At 41.8% G+C, this 24,767-nt stretch overlaps 1 protein-coding gene and 1 long non-coding RNA gene across 2 annotated transcripts; both read left to right on the top strand.

Moving 5' to 3' along the window:
• Positions 1 to 871: 871 nt before the first annotated feature.
• Positions 872 to 23,216, top strand: LOC139918215 (trypsin-3-like). Its single transcript, XM_078290066.1, has 6 exons — positions 872 to 958; positions 10,176 to 10,356; positions 17,534 to 17,713; positions 19,888 to 19,979; positions 22,149 to 22,294; positions 23,044 to 23,216. The coding sequence occupies exons 1-6, from the start codon at positions 910 to 912 to the stop codon at positions 23,188 to 23,190; spliced, it is 795 nt and encodes a 264-aa protein (XP_078146192.1). The 5' UTR covers positions 872 to 909; the 3' UTR covers positions 23,191 to 23,216.
• On the top strand, positions 11,879 to 13,968 carry LOC144543029 (uncharacterized). Its single transcript, XR_013507608.1, has 3 exons — positions 11,879 to 12,017; positions 12,982 to 13,097; positions 13,740 to 13,968. It is a non-coding gene; the product is annotated as an uncharacterized LOC144543029 (long non-coding RNA).
• Positions 23,217 to 24,767: the final 1,551 nt, after the last annotated feature.

Raw genomic sequence — 24,767 nt, forward strand, 5'->3', positions numbered from 1 at the left:
GCACATGTGCCCAAGCCCTGGATGACATTAACTGAACGTCCGAGATAAATTAACGTCAAGTACATTTATGTTGAGTCATTATTTATTCATACAAAACACATGGAAACAACTACTTCAACTTAGCAGTCCAAAAGCCCTGTCAAGATATTCTTTGGTCCCACAACTTTTTGTATGAAACTGCATCTGGATATTCAACCATATATTCCACACTATACTGAAGAGTCCCCACGAATTCATCCTTCATCTAATATCAAGGACTCCTAAAATGTGTTTTACTGTATATTGTCCTTTAAGATGAGAAAATTTCACTGAAACAGATTCTTAGGTTGTTAAAGCGAGCAGTTTGGACTTGGAAGATGATCTTTAAGGAGTTCTGGTGATGTTGATGGGACACGAACCTGAGGCAGTTTTGCAAAGAGGTTTGTGTGACCAAATAGTAACTTTACTGTATATTGATTTTAATCACTCACAGAAATTAGTCACAATATGTACGATCACAACAAAAAGACCAACTTCAGCTCAACTTTTGCTGAACCTTTTGACTTCAAACTTACACAGTGTCTGTGATAATTAAGTACTGTTTATATATTTTAGGTTGCCTGCAGGAACTCTGTTGCTGGCAATATTTTAGCATTATAGACCTGCTCAGAAAGAAACTGTTGAGGGAGCTGATCGTTGTTTTTTTGCTCTTTTCAGTGTAATGCCATTCTCCCACTGTCACTTGATGAAAGACGAAGGCAAACAATAGATAGGTTTTCATATATTTGCATAACTGTACAGCTTCGTAGCCAATGGAGTTGTGTGGATAAAGTTTCAGAAGGTGATTGGTGGTTCAAAGGCCAACAGGACAGTGTGAACAGCAGTGAGAGGCGCTGCTGTCCCAGCAGGAGGGCAGACATCGGAGGGTCAATGACAGCGATGGCTCGGCTAATGCTTCTTCTCCTTTTGGTGTGGGCTGGTGAGTACTCAACACTGTACTTCACACTTCTGATACTATAATCATTCCCTGTCTTTATCTCCCTCACTCTCTTACTGTGTGTGTGTGTGTGTGGCCCCATTTCCACTGTTCCATTGTAGTGAAACTGACATTAGCTTTAGGGTCAGGGTTAGGAAAAGTACTTCACATATTGAAGTTGCATCTGTTACCGGCCTCAGGCCTAGGGGAACCTGGGCCAGCAGCAAGTTGCTCTGCTGAGCACTGTTGAGCAATGAAGAAAGGAGGGACACAGAAAACACTTGTCAGCTCGTACGCAGGTTTATTCTGCCGTGCACAATAATATCAAAAACACTTATTATTGTCACCGGACATTCACTTACAAATGACACACAATACCTTTTACTCTCTTTTAACCCATAGGTTATATAGTAAGGTGCATTCTACATTTCTTCTTAAACAACATGCTCTTATAACAAGTTATCAAAATCAAATAATTACTCAAAAGAAACTAAACAGAGGCACTTCCATTTTACAGCAGTTATTCTGTCTAAAACCCACATTTTTACAGCCTGCTCCTAACATGAAATGCAACGTCAAACTCACTGTAACATGGCGGGCCGTCTATAGACGCAGTCATTAAATAGGTACAGAAAAATATACATTTTAAACACGGGCGGGCCGTCGATAGACGCCGTCATTACATAAACATAGAAGAATATACATTTTAATTCAACGTTTTACTACTTTACCGAAGCTGCATTTTAAAGCTGTACATCCATATTACCCTTAACGAGGTGGAGGATAACTCCGTCGTCGTTAGCATTAGCTTGGGACGCTACAGTTAGCTAACTGACTTCACTCGACAAAACATCTCTTTTCTTAACAACACTTCCTCAATACAGCTTTTACACAAATCTCCCTGCCATTTCACGGGACTCTAAGTGATAACTAAATGTGTTTTTTTAACATATTTACGTACCTGTTGAGCAATGAAGAAAGGAGGGACACAGAAAACACTTGTCAGCTCGTACGCAGGTTTATTCTGCCGTGCACATGCGCAGTGCTTGAGCTTAATGCCTCCCTCATTACTCACACTAATAGTGCCACCTGCTGTTCAGATGGTGTAACATGTTTTAGGTGAAAAATAAAGAAAACAATATATAAAAAGACTTTACTCTGGTTAGTTTGGCACAACATACTCAAAAAAATATAGGGGGTGTCTGTTTTTCATAAAACTACAAATAAGTCAATTTTCCAACCCTTTACACTCTCCCCTACTTTAAGAGATGTCTCCTGACATCTGTCACCAAACCAACGAGGTAAGGAGCAAGAAAACAAAAGATAGTGTCAACTAGTCTGGTAAGCGTCAGATAAGTAACAGGTAAGTAGGTAGTTAAGGACAGAGTCTAGACCAGGTCAGGTAAGTTGACGGTCTAGTAAGTCCAAGCAACTTGTCTTGGGTAGTAACAGGCTTCTGGGATTACTTGGCGTGCCATCCCGTTACCCGGCATGAAGTATGGTTCATACTGAAACACAGCATTTGCTCCAGGTCTCCAGGACTGATATGAGGGCTGGCCAAAACTGTTGTAGGTGAACATCTCTCTCGATTTTGCAGCACGGGAGGACCGTCTAGCGGCCGGTTGTTCTGCACCATGTTGGCCTGCCTCAGAGTCAGCCTCCACTTCCTGAACTTCCTCCTGGTTTCCATCATCGACTTCGGTTTCCTCATGGATCTCTTCCATGGGACGAGCATCAGGCTGTGCTGGTTCCTGTACAGATCCTGGTATCACCACTGGCTCTTGTTCTACTGGTTCTCTCCTTACAGGTTGGAACTCACTGGCTGAGACTCTCAGCTGGCTCTGTGTCTCAGGTTGAGCTGTCTGGGATCTGACCTGTCTCTTCTCATAGACCGGTATTTTCCGGAGCCTGTATGAGTATTCTTCTTCATCAGAATTGTCAGAATCCTGCTCAGCCGTCTCACTGCTGCCTGCTTTCCTCCGACTTTGCAGTTTTCTCCTCACAGGTCTGGTTCCACTGTCTTGTTCCAGAGGCAAGTCATTGACTGGTAACAGGAGGTTTCTGTGCAGCACTCTGATGGTTTTATCTCCAGCCTCAGCTTGGACTTTATACACAGGCCCATCGTTAACTCGGTCAATGACGCGGTGCACTCTTGCTTCCCAGTAGCTGCGGAGTTTGCCGGGGCCGCCTCTCTCGGAAAGGTTCCTCACAAGCACTCGGTCACCTGACTGGAGCGTAGCACCTTTAACGCCTCGGTCATAATATTTTTTTCCTTTTGCTGAGGACTTTTGACTGTTCTCTGAGGCTATTCTGTAGGCCTCCTGCATCTTGGTTGCCCAGTTCTGTGCAAAGGCTTGTGTTGTCTGTGTCTCCTGCTCTGGTTTCAGATCAAAGAGAAGGTCAATTGGCAAGCGTGGGGCTCTTCCATAAAGGAGAAAAAATGGTGAGTATCCCGTGGCTTCATGTCTCGTACAATTGTACGCATGGACAATGTGAGGTAGGTGGTCTTTCCATTCTGACTTTTTCTCCTCTTTCAGAGTACGGAGCATTTGTAGCAGAGTGCGGTTCAGTCTTTCAACAGGGTTTCCCTGAGGGTGGTATGGGGTGGTTCGAGAGCGGGCTATTCCAGCCAGTTGTTGGAGTCGCTGGAATAGGGTATTTTCGAACTCCCGGCCCTGATCATGGTGTAGCTTCTCAGGGTACCCGAACCGAGGGATGAAGTCTTGGAATATTTTTTCAGCTGCCGTCTTGCCTGACTTATTCTTTGTGGGGTATGCCTGAGCGAAACGGGTGAAATGATCCACCAGAACGAGTATATATTCATACCCGCCTTTACTAGCCTCAAGGTGGAGATAGTCCACCGAGACAAACTCAAACGGTGCGCTTGTGGTGATTGAACCCATGGGTGCTTTCTCCGGGACACCGGGTCGCTTCTGCTTGATGCAGGCGCACTGCCTTATCACATAGTCTTCAACCTCCCGCTGCATAAAGGGCCAATAGAACCGCTCTCTGGCAAGATGGACCACTTTATCAGCCCCAACATGCCCCATGTCATTATGTAGGTTCTTCAACACTACTGGTTTGAGTTTGCTTGGGAGAACCAACTGTTTCCGTTGACCAGCCTCTCTGTACAAGATTCCTCTGTCCAATTTGAGCTTGTTCCATTCATGAACGAGTCTCCTTGTCTCTCGTCCCATTTGTCTTTTGTCTCTCTCATTCGGGTTCCATCCTCTCTTTTTGAGACTTATCACTTCATTGATGGTAGCATCATCCTTCTGAGCAGCTCGAATGTCCTCCGATGTGATCACAGGTATGCCCCCTGACGATGAGCCATCATCTGCTGATGAGTTGAGTTGTAGTGCGGCCACCCACGGTACATCCTCTTCTTTCGCTGCTTTATTCCCCTGCCAGATAGCGGAGATGACATCTGGACCCATAGCTTCGGTGTACTCGCTCATGTTATCATGCAGCTGGACAGGATAACGTGACAGCATGTCTGCATCGGCATTCATTTTCCCTGGCCGGTATTTAATATCGAAATGAAAGTCCGCCAACTCCCCAACCCAGCGGTGACCAACTGCATTTAGTCTGGCCGTGCTCAAGATGTAGGTCAGCGGGTTATTGTCGGTGTAGACAGTGAACGTGGGTGCATAGTAGAGATAGTCTCGGAACTTGTCACAGACCGCCCACTTGAGAGCTAGAAACTCTAGTTTCCCAGAGTGTAGGTGGTAGTTTTTCTCGGCTGGAGACAGTGTTCTGGACCCATAACCTATGACCCGTAGTTTACCTCCCTGATGCTGGTAGAGCACTGCACCAAGGCCTTTGTTGGATGCATCCGTGTGTAGCACAAACGGTAAGTCAAAGTCTGGGTAAGCAAGAATGGGTGGGTGGGTCAGCATGTCCACAAATCTGGAGACAACAGCAGCATGTTTGGAAGTCCACTGGACTGGTGTTTTGGAGGGCAGTTGTCCACTATTTTTACCCTGTAATTTAGTTTTGGTGGGCTTAGGTATGATGGGTTTCCCACTAGCTACCCCTGGGTTTTGGAGGAGCTCAAACAGAGGCCCTGCTAACCGAGCAAAGTCCTGAATGTAAGAGCGGTAGTAGCCTAAAAAACCTAGCAACGCTCTGACCTCCCCAACAGTCTTGGGCTCCCTCTCTTTCAGCTGCAACACAGACTCCAGGTCTTTGGGATCCACCTGAACTCCCTCACCAGACACCATACGACCAATGTATCTTACTTGGCGTTTGAACAGCTCACACTTTTTCGGCCTAAGTTTGATACCATGTTCTCTCATCTGACACAAAACTCGCCTCACATCTTTCACATGCTCATCAAATGTTCTGGAATAACAAAGTACATCATCTAAATAAGGAGAGCAGCACTCATCTCGCAGGCCCTCGAGGACACCCTCCATGCACCTTTGGAACGCCGCTGGAGCATTGGTAAGACCAAATGGAAGGCGCACCCACTCATATAGCCCCCACGGTGTACTGAACGCTGTGGCATGCCTGGAGCTCTCGTCCACAAAGCCTTGATGGTAAGCGCTGCCTTGGTCAAGTATCGAGAACCAAGTGTAGCCTCCGAGGTTGTCCAGTAGGTCCTGTATTCGTGGTAGAGGATGTCGGTCGGGAACTGTCTTGCGATTGAGTTCTCTGAAATCCACGCACAGGCGTAGACTGCCGTCCTTTTTCCGTACACAAACCACAGGAGACGAGTAAGGAGAGGTGGACTTCCTTACCCAGCCACAGTCCAAAAGGTTTTGTACATAATCTTTCACCTCTTTGTACAAGGGCTTTGGGATTGCATTGTAACACTTTTGGACAGGCGTGTCATCCTTCAAGTTGATCTTTACTTTCAGGTTTGGAATGCAGCCGATATCACTATCTGCCTTTGCAAAAACATCAGACTCTTCAAACAACATATTTTTGGCTGTTTCTTCTTCATCTGCAGACAGATGAGACAAATCCACAGGTGGGTGCCATTTTTCATGTGCACTGACATGTTTCTCATTTTGCTCACTCAGGTTTTCAGGATTTCGGAGAGCTGAACAGGCTTGGGTGGGACTGGACTGATGTGTTGGTTCGGAGCTCCCTTGCCCGGGAGGCTGGTTCACTGGTCTCACCTCGGTAACCTCAGCAAACTGACCTAGCACTGTTCTCTGTGGGAGGTAGATACTGTGCTTTGTAGAGTTCTGAATGGGGATCTTGACCACTTTAGAGGGACCACAAGGAACATCTACCAAGGCAGGGAATAGTTCCAACCCTTCAGGGCAATTGTTCTCTGTGGCTGGCTCAAACAGCATTGTCCCACCTCCAGGCCAAGCTCTGACTCTGCATTTTACTTCACAGATTTGACCAGCAGGGATGGTAAGTCCTTTCTTACCCATTTTCACATCACAGGGTGTAGGTGTATGTTCAGGTTCTCTTGCCTTGAGGGCACAGGCAAGAGCTTCAGCTGTGTCCTCACTGACATTCAAAGCTTCCTTCAGCAGCGTGATGACATTCACACTGTCTGGCTGCTCACTGTGTTCGGTAATCATCTCTGCAATGACATTAGACCCCAACAGTGGACAACCAACACAGTTCTGATCAACCAGCATAGGCACCTGCACAGCCACACTTCTCTGGCTAGCACTCAGCATTTCAAGGGTTACATCTATCCATCCACTAAATGGAACACTAGTACCATTTGCTGCAGAGACCTCCAAGGGGCCATCTGTAAGCAATGTCTCAAGGGGTTGGATCTTAACATTTGGTAACGCCTTCTCTACCCAATCCCTCCCGACTATGGTGACTTGAGCCCCTGAATCAAACAACATCTGTACTGGAACATTGTTAACCGCACATGAAATGATACACCGTCTCCCAATCAGCTGTGCGATGCGTTGTTTTTTTTGTGTGTTACTCTGTTTAATTGGCGCTGCTGTTTTGATACTGTTAACCTGCACCTGGGACATTTTACTGGCACTGGTCACTGGCTGCCCCTCTCCGGTGACCATGTCCCGTTTCCCGGCCTCTTTTTCTTCAAACAGCCGACGGCTCTGTGTCCTTCCTGTCCACAGACGAAACAGTGAAAACAGCTTGCCCTTCCCTTATTTACACACTCGTGGCACCGACCTTTGGTGTTCACACCGTGAGTTTGGTGAGTGTTGATGGGAGTTTGGGGAGTGTTGGTGAGAGGTTGATGAGTGCTTCCCTTAGCCTCACTATCTGGGGTTTGAGACATTTTCTCCAGATGTTTAGTTAGTGCAGACACTTGTGCTGTCAAAGCTAAGATGGCTGTGTGATTGTCTTCTTTTTTGTCACATGTGGTTAGCTTGGAACAGTCAACCTGGTCAGTGTCACCTTGCAGAGCCGAACTAACAGTCACTGGTCTGGCTTTAGTCACAGTACCAAGTCGTTTCAGTCTCTCTGCCTCCTCATTGGTCGATTTGGTGATCTGTTCTAACAAGACGTCGTCAGTCACCTGGAAGTCTGTGGCATAAGGTCTGAGGTCACCTCTGATGTGAGTGTTTTTCTCATTTAAACCTTGGTATAGCGTGTGTAGGAATGTACCCTGAACGAGCTTTTTATCATAGCTAAATTCAGCACCAAACTGCTGTGATGCAAACAAAACACGCTGTTTTAAACCCATGAGTCGGTACATAAACTGTTGAGGTGTTTCTTTATCTTGTTGTCTAGCGCTACTCAGCTCCTGAAAGAGCTCACTGCTACTTTTCTCCCTGATATGCGACTTGAGAAATCGCTTTAACTCATCAACAGTAAGATCGTCTCTGTTGGTAAGCATTTCTCTGAAAGTACCAGGTTTAGTAAATTTTATGACGGTTCTGATAACCTCTGACTCAGTAAACCCTTCTTGAAGACCTTCGTCTATCTGTTTACAGATGCTGTTGTAGGAGAGTTCAGACCCAGAATCTGATAACTGACCACCAAAAAGTTTAAACTCCCTACGTGGCAACAGAGTTGTAACATCACTAAGTCTTACCACCTGATCAGAAGCAGTGGAGAGTTTACTTGCCCTCCTACTCTTGGTCACAGAGTCTCTGGTGATAGTGGAGTCTCTGTCCACCGCTGGTATACCCGAGTCTCTGCTCGTGGTGGATGTGTCTGTGTGTGTGGCTGGAGACGCATCACCAGGCTGAGTTAGAGTGATGTCCTCCAGTGGTGTGGATGCTGAGTCTCCACCCTGTGCGGGTAAAGCACTACCAGGTAAAGCGAGTGTACTGTCATTGTTTTTCAACAGGTCATCAATGGCTTCATTGAGAAAAAGCAGGCGAGAGAGACCTTCGTCCTCCAGGCTCCTCAGTTTCTCACTCTTTGCAAAGTCAATGATGAAGTCGTACAGTTCAGGTTCAGTAAAGCTGGACGTGTCAACAGGCTTTTCTCCTTGACCATCATCCAGCGCACTTGCCACCGCTCGTAGCTGATTTACATTCAAAGCAAGTAGTTTCTTTTGCAGATCCCAGATTAGCAGCCTCCGTTCACTCAAAGTAGCCATCTCCACTAGATTCCTGATGCCTCGGCTCTCTGGATGACGCGCTGAATCGCAGCCTTCCCTGAAGCTCTAGAAGCAGGATCTCACAGTTGCAGTTACGGCCTCTTCAGACAGGTGGCGCTAACGGATCCCGGACGAGCCCCCAATTGTTACCGGCCTCAGGCCTAGGGGAACCTGGGCCAGCAGCAAGTTGCTCTGCTGAGCACTGTTGAGCAATGAAGAAAGGAGGGACACAGAAAACACTTGTCAGCTCGTACGCAGGTTTATTCTGCCGTGCACAATAATATCAAAAACACTTATTATTGTCACCGGACATTCACTTACAAATGACACACAATACCTTTTACTCTCTTTTAACCCATAGGTTATATAGTAAGGTGCATTCTACATTTCTTCTTAAACAACATGCTCTTATAACAAGTTATCAAAATCAAATAATTACTCAAAAGAAACTAAACAGAGGCACTTCCATTTTACAGCAGTTATTCTGTCTAAAACCCACATTTTTACAGCCTGCTCCTAACATGAAATGCAACGTCAAACTCACTGTAACATGGCGGGCCGTCTATAGACGCAGTCATTAAATAGGTACAGAAAAATATACATTTTAAACACGGGCGGGCCGTCGATAGACGCCGTCATTACATAAACATAGAAGAATATACATTTTAATTCAACGTTTTACTACTTTACCGAAGCTGCATTTTAAAGCTGTACATCCATATTACCCTTAACGAGGTGGAGGATAACTCCGTCGTCGTTAGCATTAGCTTGGGACGCTACAGTTAGCTAACTGACTTCACTCGACAAAACATCTCTTTTCTTAACAACACTTCCTCAATACAGCTTTTACACAAATCTCCCTGCCATTTCACGGGACTCTAAGTGATAACTAAATGTGTTTTTTTAACATATTTACGTACCTGTTGAGCAATGAAGAAAGGAGGGACACAGAAAACACTTGTCAGCTCGTACGCAGGTTTATTCTGCCGTGCACATGCGCAGTGCTTGAGCTTAATGCCTCCCTCATTACTCACACTAATAGTGCCACCTGCTGTTCAGATGGTGTAACATGTTTTAGGTGAAAAATAAAGAAAACAATATATAAAAAGACTTTACTCTGGTTAGTTTGGCACAACATACTCAAAAAAATATAGGGGGTGTCTGTTTTTCATAAAACTACAAATAAGTCAATTTTCCAACCCTTTACACATCCAGCAGTTTTGTAGCGCTGTGCCTTTGTTAAGGAGAGGGAAGCACTTTACTTGGATAGTCTAATGTTGATAGTCAAACAGCCCAGACACTGAATATCTACAGACTTTTCACACAATTATGACTCTCACTTGAAACTCAGCAGACTTTTTAGTGACACATTATAGTCACTTGATAGGAAGTTTAGTATCAACATTGGACTATCCAAATAAAGTTGGACCAAGGAGACTTATGTTTCTGTGTCTCTTTCAATCTATCTATTTTTTTATTTTTTTTTTGTTATTTATCAAATGATCTAATCTCTATTTCTGATCCATGTTAGCCACCTCAGATATCTCAGCTGTCTACATCAGTCATATTGGCTGTTTTTCTGCTCTCCTCATGGATATTCACATTTTGTTTCTCTCCTACTGAGATCAAACCTCTTGTTCTGTATCAAGTGTGAAGCACCACAGTCTTCATTTCATTTCAGTTGGTGGAGGACTCTCTCTCTTTCTCTTTATCTTTCAGATGTCACAGGGGGTGATGTGCAGAAGAGGATCATTGGAGGTCAAACATGTGGACAGACTGAGCGGCTGTACCATGTCCGACTGAGACCAGTCACTCCAGGTGGATCTGGACGCCTCTGTGCTGGCTCTCTGATCAGTGACCGGTGGATTCTGACTGCAGCTCACTGCTGGCCTGCAGGATGGTGAAAAAGAGACTATTTTACTTAAAAATTAGATGCAATACATTGCTCACTCCTTAAATTCAGTCTGAAACTCTTTGAAGTTGCAATCTTCATTGCGTTAATCTTCTAACTATGGTGTCGTAAACAAAACAAACTTGTTAACAACTGGAGTGCTCCTAACCAAATCATCAGTCCTTTGAATTTTGCAGTGAGCCCTTTACCTGTCACTTTAAGTCTGTGCTTTGGGGAGAAATCAGCCCTTCAGTATCAGAAAGGATGTTGACTGACACAACATTTCCTTCAGGATATGTTACAGCAGTGTTGAACCAGTCAACCTGAGGGTCACGACCCATAAGTGGGTTGCTGGACCGATCCAGCTGGGTCAGTGAGTCAATGTGTCAATAAAGAAAATCCTGCCAGGCTTACAGTAATAGCTGCAAACATCTAAACACTATGGACATCTAATATACATGTGTTTGGTACGGAAGCCCTGAGAGGCAAGCGAGAAAAAAAAAAAAATCTGGTGATCCATTTTCTAAGTCTGATCTAAATTGTTTTCTCTCCTGTGTTTATGACTTAAGAACAGGTGAAAAAAAAGGTTTTGCCAGGATAATCTTTCTAAGTTCCTTAATTTTTTTTTTTCATCTGTGAAATAGGTGGGAAAAAAAAGTTTTGCCAGGTGAAAAAAAAAAAAGGTTTTGCCAGGATCGTTTTTTTCTAAGTTAATTTTTTTTTTTTTCATCTGTGGAAAAAAAAAGTTTTGGCAGGTGAAAAAAAAAAAAGTTTGGCCAGGATCGTTTTTTTCTAAGTTAATTTTTTTTTTTTCATCTGTGGAAAAAAAAAGTTTTGGCAGGTGAAAAAAAAAAAAGTTTGGCCAGGATCATTTTTTTCTAAGTTAATTTTTTTTTTTTTTTTCATCTGTGAAAACAGGTGGGAAAAAAAGTTTTGGCAGGTGAAGAAAAAAAAAGTTTGGCCAGGATGGTTTTTTTCTAAGTTAATTTTTTTTTTTTCATCTGTGGAAAAAAAAAGTTTTGGCAGGTGAAAAAAAAAAGTTTGGCCAGGATCATTTTTTTCTAAGTTAATTTAATTTTTTTTTTTTCATCTGTGAAAACAGGTGGAAAAAAAAGTTTTGGCAGGTGAAGAAAAAAAAAGTTTGGCCAGGATGGTTTTTTTCTAAGTTAATTTTTTTTTTTTCATCTGTGGAAAAAAAAAGTTTTGGCAGGTGAAAAAAAAAAAGTTTGGCCAGGATGGTTTTTTTCTAAGTTAATTTTTTTTTTTTCATCTGTGGAAAAAAAAAGTTTTGGCAGGTGAAAAAAAAAAAGTTTGGCCAGGATCATTTTTTTCTAAGTTAACTTTTTTTTCTTTCTTTCCTTCTGGGGAAAACGGGTGAAAAAAAAATATTTTTTTTGTCAGGCTCATTTTTCTAAGTGTTTGGTGTTGTAATACTCATTTCGGCCACAAGAGTGCACCACTACCCCATGTTCTAAATAGGACTAAGAGCATTCATGTTTTCTTCCAAACTCGTAATAGACGGGGTGGTGCCCGGCAACTGAATGCGGAAGAGCAAAACCCTGTTGTCTGTAGCTTAGCCTAGCACGGAAAAATGTCCAGAAAACAATCAACTGCACCTGAAAGATGGATCTATCCTAACTGGACGTGACTCAACAGCAAACGTGCAATCGGTAAGTGTCGCCACTTTGTGATTATATTTACAGTTTATTCCAAGTACAGTCAGCTGTTGAGAACATGTCGAGGTTTGCTAACGTGTAAAGTTATGTTCCATTTGCTTGTTTGCGACATTGTGTTCTTGTTTATTTTACACTCTATGATGCTTTGTTGCTAAATCAGTTGCCTTATGTGGAGAGATGTGTCCGCTAACGTAACTTGAGAATGAGAAATGGATAGGTAGTTTATGGTATTTTAGTCCGATTAGCATCGGGTAGCGATTTAGCTCCAGTTCTGATGAGACAGTTTGATGCGGGCCTGTGAATACGAGGAAGCCTGTTGGCCACAACGACAACAGTTAGCAATAGGGACAAAAACATGTGCAGCTAGAGTCGGTTGTAGGCTACCTCAGCCGGCCAAAACGAGCACCTCGTCTCGTTAACCCGGTGCCGTTGGGACACACGTACTCAAGGTTAGGGGCTAGTGCCACTTGCAGCAAGCTAATCTAGCGTTAGCCGCTAGCGCTAGCCGCTAGCTAAGGTTAGCTTCTCTGGCTCACTTTGCGGACACCTCTCCTTACACGAGACAACCGCAACTGTAACGTGGCAAAACTCGAAAAGTACTTTGTCGATCAGGGACTCTTGTCACCATGAATATTTCACTTCTAACGCCAAATGAATGGAAGGGAGTTACTGGCTGATGAGATTTAACATTTCACGTTCTGTCTTTGCACCTAGTCTGGGAAGTCTAGTCTTGTAATCAGCTGGGGTTGTGGCAACCTAGAAAACCTGAACAACGACACTACAAGAAATACTAGCTCTCTGGAGGTTATAATGTACTATTTTCCTTGACTGTGGTGGAGAGATTTAGAATCAACTACATAGTAATTATTGGGGCTCTAGTTTGTGGTAATGTAGTTTTGGATTGCAGAGATTTCAGAGTTGGATCTTCAGCTGTCCCCTTTGTTCCTCCACAACCTAGCCTGACCTCCCCACTTATCAAGAGACCATCCAGGAGACCCGTCTTGACCTAATGGAGGAGGAAGAAGATGAGGAGGACCCTGGGTCTGCTTAGCCAACCCCTTGAGCCAACTTTCAGTAGGTTTACCAACACACATTTTTATTGCACACACAAAACTTTGTAAATATGAAAATTCAATAAATATACAAATGTCATAAAGTATAAACTATAGTATAAAGTTAGCAATAGGGACAAAAACATGTGCAGCTAGAGTCGGTTGTAGGCTACCTCAGCCGGCCAAAACGAGCACCTCGTCTCGTTAACCCGTTAACAAATCCACACCAGACATTATGTAGTTATTACGTTCAATTACATCAAATTGATGTGAAGACGCAAAAGAAGAACTCTTCTTCAGGGGATACAAATACTGTCACGACACCGGCAAACATATGGTTATGTCCCATTTGGACATATGACTGTCGTAATTTATGCCAGTGTTATTCAGCTACAGCTCAACAGTTTTAGAGCTGTAGCTGAAATATTCAAAAACTGCATCTCATGGAGGCCTGCTGGTCATTCCCCCTGTACATAACATCTTACCTTTTAGAGTTGACACCTTTATTGTTTATGTTGTATGTTACATTAGTTTGTACAGTACTCACATCTACTCTAAATTGTCTGTGCTAAATAATAAACATAATATAGATAAACGTCATTGTCAGTGTAATGTTCTTATAACGCTAGCAAAATTCAATAAGTTACCCTTTCTCATTCCCTAGGTTACCAGAAGAATGAATCAGCTTCAGGATCCACCTACATGCATGTTGATCATCCTGGTCTGCAGCCTGTATGTTTGAATGTGTTCTCACTACAGAATGCAATGAACATTTAGAAAGCAGATTATGGGCCCTTACAGCTTAGAGGTATAGAGCAGTAAGTTTCTTTTATGCATTCTGTGCATGAATTGATTTCCCAAATAATATGGCCAACATGTGACTTTGGATAATACTTTACATGACAATAAATTTGAGTAAAATAACTGTTGTTATACTTTATTACACATCCATGTAGAGAACCAACTGAAAAGCACACCTAAAAGTCTTTTAGTGACAGAGGCATAGGACAAAAGTTACAGAAAAATATATATAATCCCACACACACTGTCTACACTTGCATGGTGCTTTATTTTATTTTTTATTTTTTTTATTTCAATGACTGAAATGTAATAAAGCACCATGCAAGTGTAGACAGTGTGTGTGGGATTATATATATTTTTCCCTTTACACACCCATGTAAATTAAATGTGAACCCAATAAGTAACCACAACACTGACTGTTCACAGAATACAATTATTTTATTATAGAAAAGGCATAAAAAAGGCACATGTAGAAACATAATACTGCTTGTGCAGGACCATAATGGGGTGCTGTTATGTTACAAAATCTACATCTGTGAGTGTACACAGGGGAGTGTTCCACTGTAGCAGTTACTGCAGTGTAGTAAAGTAGCGCAGTATCAATCACCAAAATGATTTATAATTTGATGTTTTTAGTTATCTGTTATGTATTCGTGGAAAACACCCAACTACAACCTGACCTTATGCCAGATAACCAAAACAACAAAAGAAGAGACTAAGTATTCAAATGAAATATATTGACAGTATGTGTACCTTCCTCTCAGCTAACAGATCCTTTGTCAGCTAGTGCTGGGGCTTTCTAGGTCGCAGGGTCAGAGTAGTGATACCAGTGTGTGTGGTGCTGTGCATATGCTGTGAGCTCCCTGATGCTGCCAGCTACGTCGGGTTCAGACTGCCTCTTGACTGAACCGAGACAAGTGGCTGCAATGACGTCCTCCTTGGCTGGCCTGTCAGACTGGGCGCACGGGTGTTCTGGGACGGGGATCTTCAAAACCTGGCTCACATAAGGTGCAGGTCCTGGAACACGTGATCAAAGATGAGGTCCATCAACTCATCGACGTAATGTGTGGAGTAACAAACACAGAAATCATAAGTTCCATTACAAGAGTGTACATCACATACTAGTGTGTAGCAAATTTGCAATTTTCATTTATAGATTACTTTATACTGTAGTTTATACTTTATGACATTTGTATATTTATTGAATTTTCATATTTACAAAGTTTTGTGTGTGCAATAAAAATGTGTGTTGGTAAACCTACTGAAAGTTGGCTCAGGGGGTTGGCTAAGCAGACCCAGGGTCCTCCTCATCTTCTTCCTCCTCCATTAGGTCAAGACGGGTCTCCTGGATGGTCTCTTGATAAGTGGGGAGGTCAGGCTAGGTTGTGGAGGAACAAAGGGGACAGCTGAAGATCCAACTCTGAAATCTCTGCAATCCAAAACTACATTACCACAAACTAGAGCCCCAATAATTACTATGTAGTTGATTCTAAATCTCTCCACCACAGTCAAGGAAAATAGTACATTATAACCTCCAGAGAGCTAGTATTTCTTGTAGTGTCGTTGTTCAGGTTTTCTAGGTTGCCACAACCCCAGCTGATTACAAGACTAGACTTCCCAGACTAGGTGCAAAGACAGAACGTGAAATGTTAAATCTCATCAGCCAGTAACTCCCTTCCATTCATTTGGCGTTAGAAGTGAAATATTCATGGTGACAAGAGTCCCTGATCGACAAAGTACTTTTCGAGTTTTGCCACGTTACAGTTGCGGTTGTCTCGTGTAAGGAGAGGTGTCCGCAAAGTGAGCCAGAGAAGCTAACCTTAGCTAGCGGCTAGCGCTAGCGGCTAACGCTAGATTAGCTTGCTGCAAGTGGCACTAGCCCCTAACCTTGAGTACGTGTGTCCCAACGGCACCGGGTTAACGAGACGAGGTGCTCGTTTTGGCCGGCTGAGGTAGCCTACAACCGACTCTAGCTGCACATGTTTTTGTCCCTATTGCTAACTGTTGTCGTTGTGGCCAACAGGCTTCCTCGTATTCACAGGCCCGCATCAAACTGTCTCATCAGAACTGGAGCTAAGTCGCTACCCGATGCTAATCGGACTAAAATACCATAAACTACCTATCCATTTCTCATTCTCAAGTTACGTTAGCGGACACATCTCTCCACATAAGGCAACTGATTTAGCAACAAAGCATCATAGAGTGTAAAATAAACAAGAACACAATGTCGCAAACAAGCAAATGGAACATAACTTTACACGTTAGCAAACCTCGACATGTTCTCAACAGCTGACTGTACTTGGAATAAACTGTAAATATAATCACAAAGTGGCGACACTTACCGATTGCACGTTTGCTGTTGAGTCACGTCCAGTTAGGATAGATCCATCTTTCAGGTGCAGTTGATTGTTTTCTGGACATTTTTCCGTGCTAGGCTAAGCTACAGACAACAGGGTTTTGCTCTTCCGCATTCAGTTGCCGGGCACCACCCCGTCTATTACGAGTTTGGAAGAAAACATGAATGCTCTTAGTCCTATTTAGAACATGGGGTAGTGGTGCACTCTTGTGGCCGAAATGAGTATTACAACACCAAACACTTAGAAAAATGAGCCTGACAAAAAAAATATTTTTTTTTCACCCGTTTTCCCCAGAAGGAAAGAAAGAAAAAAAAGTTAACTTAGAAAAAAATGATCCTGGCCAAACTTTTTTTTTTTCACCTGCCAAAACTTTTTTTTTCCACAGATGAAAAAAAAAAAATTAACTTAGAAAAAAACCATCCTGGCCAAACTTTTTTTTTTTCACCTGCCAAAACTTTTTTTCCACAGATGAAAAAAAAAAAAATTAACTTAGAAAAAAACCATCCTGGCCAAACTTTTTTTTTCTTCACCTGCCAAAACTTTTTTTTTCCACAGATGAAAAAAAAAAAAATTAACTTAGAAAAAAACGATCCTGGCCAAACTTTTTTTTTCTTCACCTGCCAAAACTTTTTTTTTCCACCTGTTTTCACAGATGAAAAAAAAAAAATTAAATTAACTTAGAAAAAAATGATCCTGGCCAAACTTTTTTTTTTTTCACCTGCCAAAACTTTTTTTTTCCACAGATGAAAAAAAAAAAAATTAACTTAGAAAAAAACGATCCTGGCAAAACTTTTTTTTCTTCACCTGCCAAAACTTTTTTTTCCACCTGTTTTCACAGATGAAAAAAAAAAAAAAAATTAACTTAGAAAAAAACGATCCTGGCAAAACCTTTTTTTTTTTTCACCTGGCAAAACTTTTTTTTCCCACCTATTTCACAGATGAAAAAAAAAAATTAAGGAACTTAGAAAGATTATCCTGGCAAAACCTTTTTTTTCACCTGTTCTTAAGTCATAAACACAGGAGAGAAAACAATTTAGATCAGACTTAGAAAATGGATCACCAGATTTTTTTTTTTTTCTCGCTTGCCTCTCAGGGCTTCCGTAGTTTGGTGTTGTTGAAAAGGAAAAAAATATTTCACTTAGATAGACAGATAGATAGATAGATCATTTTAATTTAAATCTTTCTTTCACAAATTTTGCATTCTGTTGTGTTGATTTGGGAGAAAGTTGTTCATGTTCACAAATATTGATCAGACTGTTCTACACTTGAGGAATAACATACTGGATTTCTTAAATTGTAGGACTATGTATGCAAATATCAGTGTGCATCCAGGTCGAGGACAAGAAGTCCAAATCACAAGACAGGAGGTCTATAGTGACACTAACGGCAGACATGACATCATGCTACTGCAGCTGCCTCAGACACCCACTCAGATTCACCTAATAGCTCTTCCTGACTGTGCTCATGGCCCTCCTCCAATGTGAGTTGTGTAGGGAATGTCCTCCTCGGCACTGATTATGAAGAGTTATTATTTTTTATAAGGTGGCACAAATGATAAGATAAATATTCCTACAATGTCTAAAAATCTGTCTCATATCAGTCTCATAAAGTTAACTATCAATTTGGAATATCAACTAACAACTGAATAATTATTATTGAAATTTCAGTATTAATAGTTCATCTCAATTAAAATACAATATTATACCTTTAATTAACACTAAATTAATAATATTGATCACTTTACTAAGGGTTGAAGGATAAGGTGAGGTGTTTAACAGCTGAGGTTGGTTCATTCATGCATTATGTAATACAGACACAAGACCCTTTTAGAATCAACACAATTTATTGAATAAAACGAATACAAACAAACGAATACTAACTATATACAGGAATGTGTATGAATGTGTGTGTGTGTGTGTGTGTGTGTGTGTGTGTGTGCATGCCTGCATGTGTCCTTATCTATAGGGCATGTGTGAGCATGCTGGGCACATGGCTGGGTGCTGGTCCTTTGTTAGGGAAGGCAACAAAGGGTCATAATAGGCCTAGATGGAGGGAGAGCTGTGTAGGCCTAGGTGGAGTTGGTGAACTGAGCTGAATTAAAATTCTGACAATGGAATATGAGAATGACAATAGATTCTTTGATATTATGACATACGCACGGGAAGGTCTTTTCTGCCGAATATACATCAGCAACCAAAAGGGACCACCATGAACAACAAAGAGCAATGTAATATCTACAAAGTGCACAAAACATTCCATCATGATAGTACACAAGCAGGAAGCTCAAGGAGCAACCAGAACTCCACACTCAGAAATATTCAATATCAAGACGATCACAGCAGCAGCCCCTACTTACTAGCACTGTATGGACGTGCATGGCTGCGCATAGTCACACACACTGACACTGTGAATCCAATTAAGTTAATAGCTCCAAATCACATTTTTATCCCTTGTTCATTAGATATGGATGGTGGAAGAATGTTGCTTCATAACTTGGGGATTACCAACATTTAATACAACGATCATTCATGTTCTAAAGTAATAACAATTTAACTAACCGACAATACCAAAACGATGTCCTACCTTTAATTGAAGGCTCCAAAGGTGGCCTTGCGTTCTGGTGTGTTCTGTACAAACGTTTTCATTAATAGTTCAATGTCCAGCCTGTCCAGAATGTCACTACTTACGTGCAGAAGAGCCATATGTGTGTGAACCTTTTTTGAGTCATGGTACTCCTTATCCACGTTTTTAGTCACCTTAAACTTGCAATAAGCGATTTCAGACCCTATCCGCCAGTCCTGAAACTAATGTGCGCTACATGGACATTTCCGTGAGATGTAAACATATAGCCACACACGCGGACCAGCTGTGTTGCTGGTTTCACCTCTTTCCTAAAGCTTGTTGTCAAAGTCGGCCCGAGTAATGGCGAATCAATAAAGCGAGCAAGTAAACAGTTTCAACTAGTAAACGTGCTACCTGCCTCTTCACTTGTCACTGTGGGACATGTAACCTTCAGCAGGAGAAAAATCTGGCAAAGCGAGACTGGTTTATTTTAGCCATTAGCCTTTATGCACGGTTTGTCCTAAGGGGCTTCCGTCCAGTAGCTTTGCTGTGTGTGTTTACAAAATGTGTTGCGGTTTCTGTCACCCTCTAGTGGTCAGAAAAAAATCACTTGTGAAGTTTTAAGCCATGGCCACACTGATCCGTCAGAAAACGGACAGAATTATTGACGGATATATTTCTGTCCTTTGGGCTGTTTTGGACCGTCAACAAGGTGAGAGAGGCAGATACAGCTTTCCTCATAACGGTATTACAAGAAAAAAGAAGAAACAGACTATACAGTATAAATTAAATAAGAAACTGACCTGCAGTCATCCCAACGTTATACCAGGCTTTCTCCGTTTTATCTTTGTTTTGGTCATACCGTTGTTTCCAAAACAATTGTAGGAATGACTCTGATTGGCTAAATGGACGGTGATGAATCTGTCCGTCCAGAAAAAGTTCAGCTGGGTTGAACTTTCTGTCCGTCAAAAACCTGGAAATCTGACGGAGACGGACGCGTCATCTCTCCGGACAACGGAATTAAATTTCAAATAATATATCAGACATTATTTATAAAGGTACAATATAATTTCCACTGTGTTTCACTCTCAGCCAACAGGGGGTGCTGCAGCACCCTCAGCACCCCCCTTCCCACGCCTATGTAAGGTATTATGAGATCATGAAGTTAGATCATGTTAGTGGTGGTAATACATGCAAATCCAAAGTTTGTGCTTTTATCCTATCTAACATGTGGGATGGCTATTTGGTGTTAACAGACCAACAGTAAATGCAATGCATCTCAACAATTTAACATTAGCAAACAATTTACATTCACTTCATTGAACATATATCTGTTATTTTCCTAATGCTGTTGCTAAGCTATATGCAAAGTAGTCTTACAGTCCTTTGGTTCTCGCGGTGTGTGTGGTTCAAAGCTTGCGGTTTCAAACTCTGGTTTCCCAGGGAAAAGGATTGTTCTGTTGTCTGGGTGATCCAGCTGTATTTCTCTCTGCTGGCCACGTCTGTCACGTGTGGAGGGAAAGAGAGAGAGTTTCGTGCGCTCCTCAACACCGAGGTGTGAAATGACGAGCAGCCTATCAGGGCACGGTTTTAGGTGTTCAGGGGGGTTAACACAGGAAACAGTTGTAGTTCTTTACATAGGGAACAGCTGAGGGTATTGTACCTACAGTTGCAATCTTTTTACCCAAAAACATTGTTGTATGTTTTTATGTTTTTATTTTTAGTCAGCACTGATTTGCAGTGTCTGGTTCAGTTTCTTTGGGGTCAGTATTCTTATTTTATCTTAAAGGCCCAATCCGTGTTTGCAGGATGGCAGGTTGCCCCACTACTGGTGTCATTTACATTTATTGGATTTAAGACTTATTCTGACTTTTTATGATACAAGGACTATGTGACAGCTGAATGAGTTTGGCAGGTATTTTGAGGCTGTAAAAGGTTTGTCTGCAGAACCTTCCATCTTAAGTCTGAAATCTACAACTCTACAAGAGATGATAATATATTAAAGGATTAGATGGTTGAATAAACTGCTGAATGTGTCTTTAAAGCCATCAGTGTCAGCTGTCTATCAGCTTATTGCTATTGAGACCATTATTTGATGTAATGTGGTGAAACAGGTGTAGATACAGGAGAGTGTAGGTGAGTATAGTTCTGATCAGTGAGGATGGAGGAGGAGGTTGAGGGATGTCAGAACTTCCTGTTGGGTCTAATTCAGCAAAACATCTGTGATGGTTGCCCCACTACTGGTGTCATTTACAGAACTTCCTGTTGGGTTTAATTCAGCAAAACATCTGTGATGGGAGGTGAACTCTCACAAACCACAGTGACCCATCTGTCACTCATCCCTCTTTCCTCCAACAGCCCAGGTTTCTAGGGAGGTGCTCACCCAAGAGAGCACTAGGAATAGTGGTTAGTAGTTGACTCAGATCCTGTGTGTTGGTCAAATTTGACCACTTGGATCTCAGAGTTCACATGTTGTTGGGATTGTTTTATTCAGCTGCTTCAGTGGCGCTCAGACTTCCAAGTTATCTGTTTATGTGAAGCATGTCATCAACTCTGTTTGAAGATCAGTGCTATATAAATTGTTTCTTCTCATGATTGCTATTTTCCAGAAATGAAATAGTTCAGATGGCAGGCTACGGTGCCACTACTGTACTTTCCAGTAATGAAAGAGGTGAGGTTATTTTTGATAATTCAGTTTATGTTTTCAGTTTTACTTTGCACTGTTTAAAAACAAGAAAGAGAAGACATGAGAAAAAACAAAAACAATATGTAGTGTAGGGTAAGAGGCAAGAAACCCTTAGGGACTTATTCATGGCCTCTATAAGTAATAAATATTATTTTACAATACAGTGTAAAATATTAAAAAGACAGAAAACAGAAAAAAACAGAAAACCTCAAAGCAAATCAAAAACAATTTGACAATTTCAAAGGACATATATCTTATCTTAGATATCTAACATTTAGTGTGGAAAAAAATTGTTTGGGATTGTAAACACACTTAGTCAATGGAAAAAGGAGGAGGAGAAGGAGATGAAGTGACTTTCACACCTGTCTATCAACGCCCTTGTTGTACTGGTGTTAGTTGGGGGTGTGTTTTTTCTCCTCCATCTATTATATATATATATATATATATATATATATATATATATACTATATACTATTTTTTTTTCTTCCGTCTAGTTTTTTTTTCTCCTCCATGTCTCCTTAGAGGCTCCGTAGAAACAGTACTGACATACATTTTAAAATGTTGTATTTAACTATTGTCAGAGTATATGAGATTAAATGGCAGGTTAAGATAGATATTTTTGTTTTTGCAGTGAAGGATCTCACTTTTCTTTTCCATTCTACTCTAGGATCTGATAAGCCAAATACCCTCCAATGTGTGAATATAACTGTTGTCGACTGTACGAGGCTTAGAAGTATTAAACAAGCTGAGAGATCACCCCGACTGTATCAACACTGGTTCTGTGGTCAAACTCCTGGAGTGGATACATGTCCAGTGAGTAATCATCTGCATGACCTCTAACCTTATTATTTCTTGTCCAAACATTACTTCGTCGTCAGTGCTGCCTTGCTCTTCCCTTCCGCTGTTCCCACCTGGACGCTGATTTACGACTGCTGCCCTCGCTCCTTTAGTGCTGGTCTCAGCCCCCTCTCACCGCCGCATGCTGCTTCTCCTTCTTTTGTCTCTCTCTATTTTCTCTTGTCATCATTGTTGCCCATGACTCTGTCAATGCTGCCCAGCACCTATTGCACGCTAAGCCGTCCCGGGGGGGGATCCCTATCTGCCTCAGCCCGCCCAAGGTTTCTTCCAAGTTTTCCCACTAAGGTTTTTCCTGGGAGTTTTTCCTTGTGTGCATTTAGGGTCTAAGACTGGGGTGCCGGGTAGGTTAGGCTATATAGAATAGGTTGATTGTTTGTCTTGCTAAATCTGCTCCTACCTACCTTGTGTTTTTCATTATGCTTGTCCTGCATAATTTTGTTTACCACTGATTGTGTTTAGTTAGATCTAGCTAGACACATTCTCTGTAAAGTCCTCTGAGACATGCTTGTGATAAAGGGCTATATAAATAAACTTGACTTGACTTGACTACACATTTTTGAAGTTGAAGACAGTCAATAAATTACCAGGAAAAACTCTTGATTCGTATGCTGTAACATCATTTTGCCCTGTATTACTATATAAAGGCCAAATCTATATTTATTTATTTATTTAATCTATTTGCTTTCTCTGTTTCTGTCACTCAGGGTGACTCCGGTGGAGGAGTGGTGTATCAGAACCAGATTTATGGGGTCCATTGTTTCACTGGTGATCCGAAAACTGCTTGTAATGAAGCAGCCGGGTTCATGGATGTCTGTGAATACAAGCAATGGATCTTATCTACTATTGCCTGACCCTAAGCTGAAACTCTTTCATAATAAACAATCTATGAGATCTCAGCTCTACAAGAAACTGATGTGATTTCTGTGTCTTTTGTTCCCAGAAAATGTTCTCAAACAAACTGGAAACAGTGTTCGCCACAATAATCATGTAAAACTGTGATTCTCCTTTTCTTATATTAGGATACAAATGTGAAATGTCTACACTAACACTTGATAAAAGACTGATCTATAATATAACTTACATTGTGCCATCTACCAGGAAACACAGTGTATTAAAAAAAGGTAGTGCAACAATGAGCTTGGGAGATTGAGATTTATGCTTTATGTCTTATCTATTCAAAAATCAGTATAAAACATATTCAGGGCTGGATTTAGTCTGCTTTGACTGGGGGTGCAGTCAGAATTTCCTCATGCTTGCCAATAAAATATAATATACTATATTATTATAAAGAGTTAGGCTCACTGCCATAAGTATGTTCTACTTAGATTTGATTTCCTTTCATTTTTCCTCACAGCCATCCACTCCTAATAGGACAGCTTTATTTTATTGTTAATTGTAACATCTTGAATTACATATACCGTATTTCCTCTAATAGTGGCCTGTAGTCAATTAAAAGCCGGGTCTCCGATAATGGCCGTCGTCGACACGAACAAATAAAGGCCGGTCTCAAATACAGGCCGGGGGAAAAAACAAAGGAAACAAGACTAGGTCAAAACCTAGTATATGGCTGCACCGTGTCCGTCTCCTCTCTCCGCCGCTGTCCTCTCCACCGCGCCCACGGCCCGCATTGATCCTCCCGATCCAAGCCCCGGACCCCCGCCGAAATCTCGGCCGGATCACCGGGAACACATCGGCGCCTAGGTTCAGTTAGCTTCAATTAGCTTCAGCTTACATGCAAACAACGGTGGATACCGGTAAACTCCTGGTGCCTGTTTGTAACTGTAGTTTGTAGTAACGTACAAGTGCCACAAGATGGCTCGGCCGGCGGAAGTCTCTGGAGCGTGCCGTCGTCGATTACCGTAATTATCGTAATGCATTGCAGTAACAAAAAAACGTCTACCTAACATACCCCAACAGAAGCAGATCAGAAAACAAGGAGGCTTCGTACTAAAATATGAGCAAATATACTTATCAAACAGAGGGAATTAGAAATAATGGCCTGTCTCTAATATAAGCCTGCTTCCAATAAAGGCCTGGTACCCTCTGCAGTTGAGGTAAATAAAGGCCTGGGCCAATATTAGAGGAAATACAGTAGTAACGTTTACCTGCCACCACCACCCCATCTTAGGAGGGCATCTTTATTAATAATTTATAATTTTGGTCAGCATAGATTAGTCATTACGGTTACAAAAACACATTGCGATATGACATTGGCTCTAGTGAAGCCATGGGTGTCCTGTCTGGATTTGGGGTTTGGTTGGTCTGGCTGCTCTCTGCTGTCTCCCTGATCCTGACTCCCTCAGTCTCTTGTTGTCCTTGCTAAGATACTGATAGAATGGACATTACCTTTAAAAAATACAATTCACCTGTTTCATAGTTTACTAGCATTTCCTTGATCGTACCTGAGTAGCTATCAATATTTTCTGCC

The sequence above is a fragment of the Centroberyx gerrardi genome, chromosome 3, assembly GCF_048128805.1.
Source record: "Centroberyx gerrardi isolate f3 chromosome 3, fCenGer3.hap1.cur.20231027, whole genome shotgun sequence".
Taxonomy (NCBI): domain Eukaryota; kingdom Metazoa; phylum Chordata; class Actinopteri; order Beryciformes; family Berycidae; genus Centroberyx; species Centroberyx gerrardi.

Excerpts from the sequence above, each read along its gene's own strand:
- LOC139918215 (XM_078290066.1), top strand. The coding sequence starts at position 910 with ATGACAGCGATGGCTCGGCTAATGCTTCTTCTCCTTTTGGTGTGGGCT. Across the intron at positions 10,357-17,533 it reads CACTGCTGGCCTGCAGGATG|GACTATGTATGCAAATATCA; the intron begins GTGAAAAAGAGA and ends CTTAAATTGTAG. Across the intron at positions 22,295-23,043 it reads CTGGAGTGGATACATGTCCA|GGTGACTCCGGTGGAGGAGT; the intron begins GTGAGTAATCAT and ends TCTGTCACTCAG.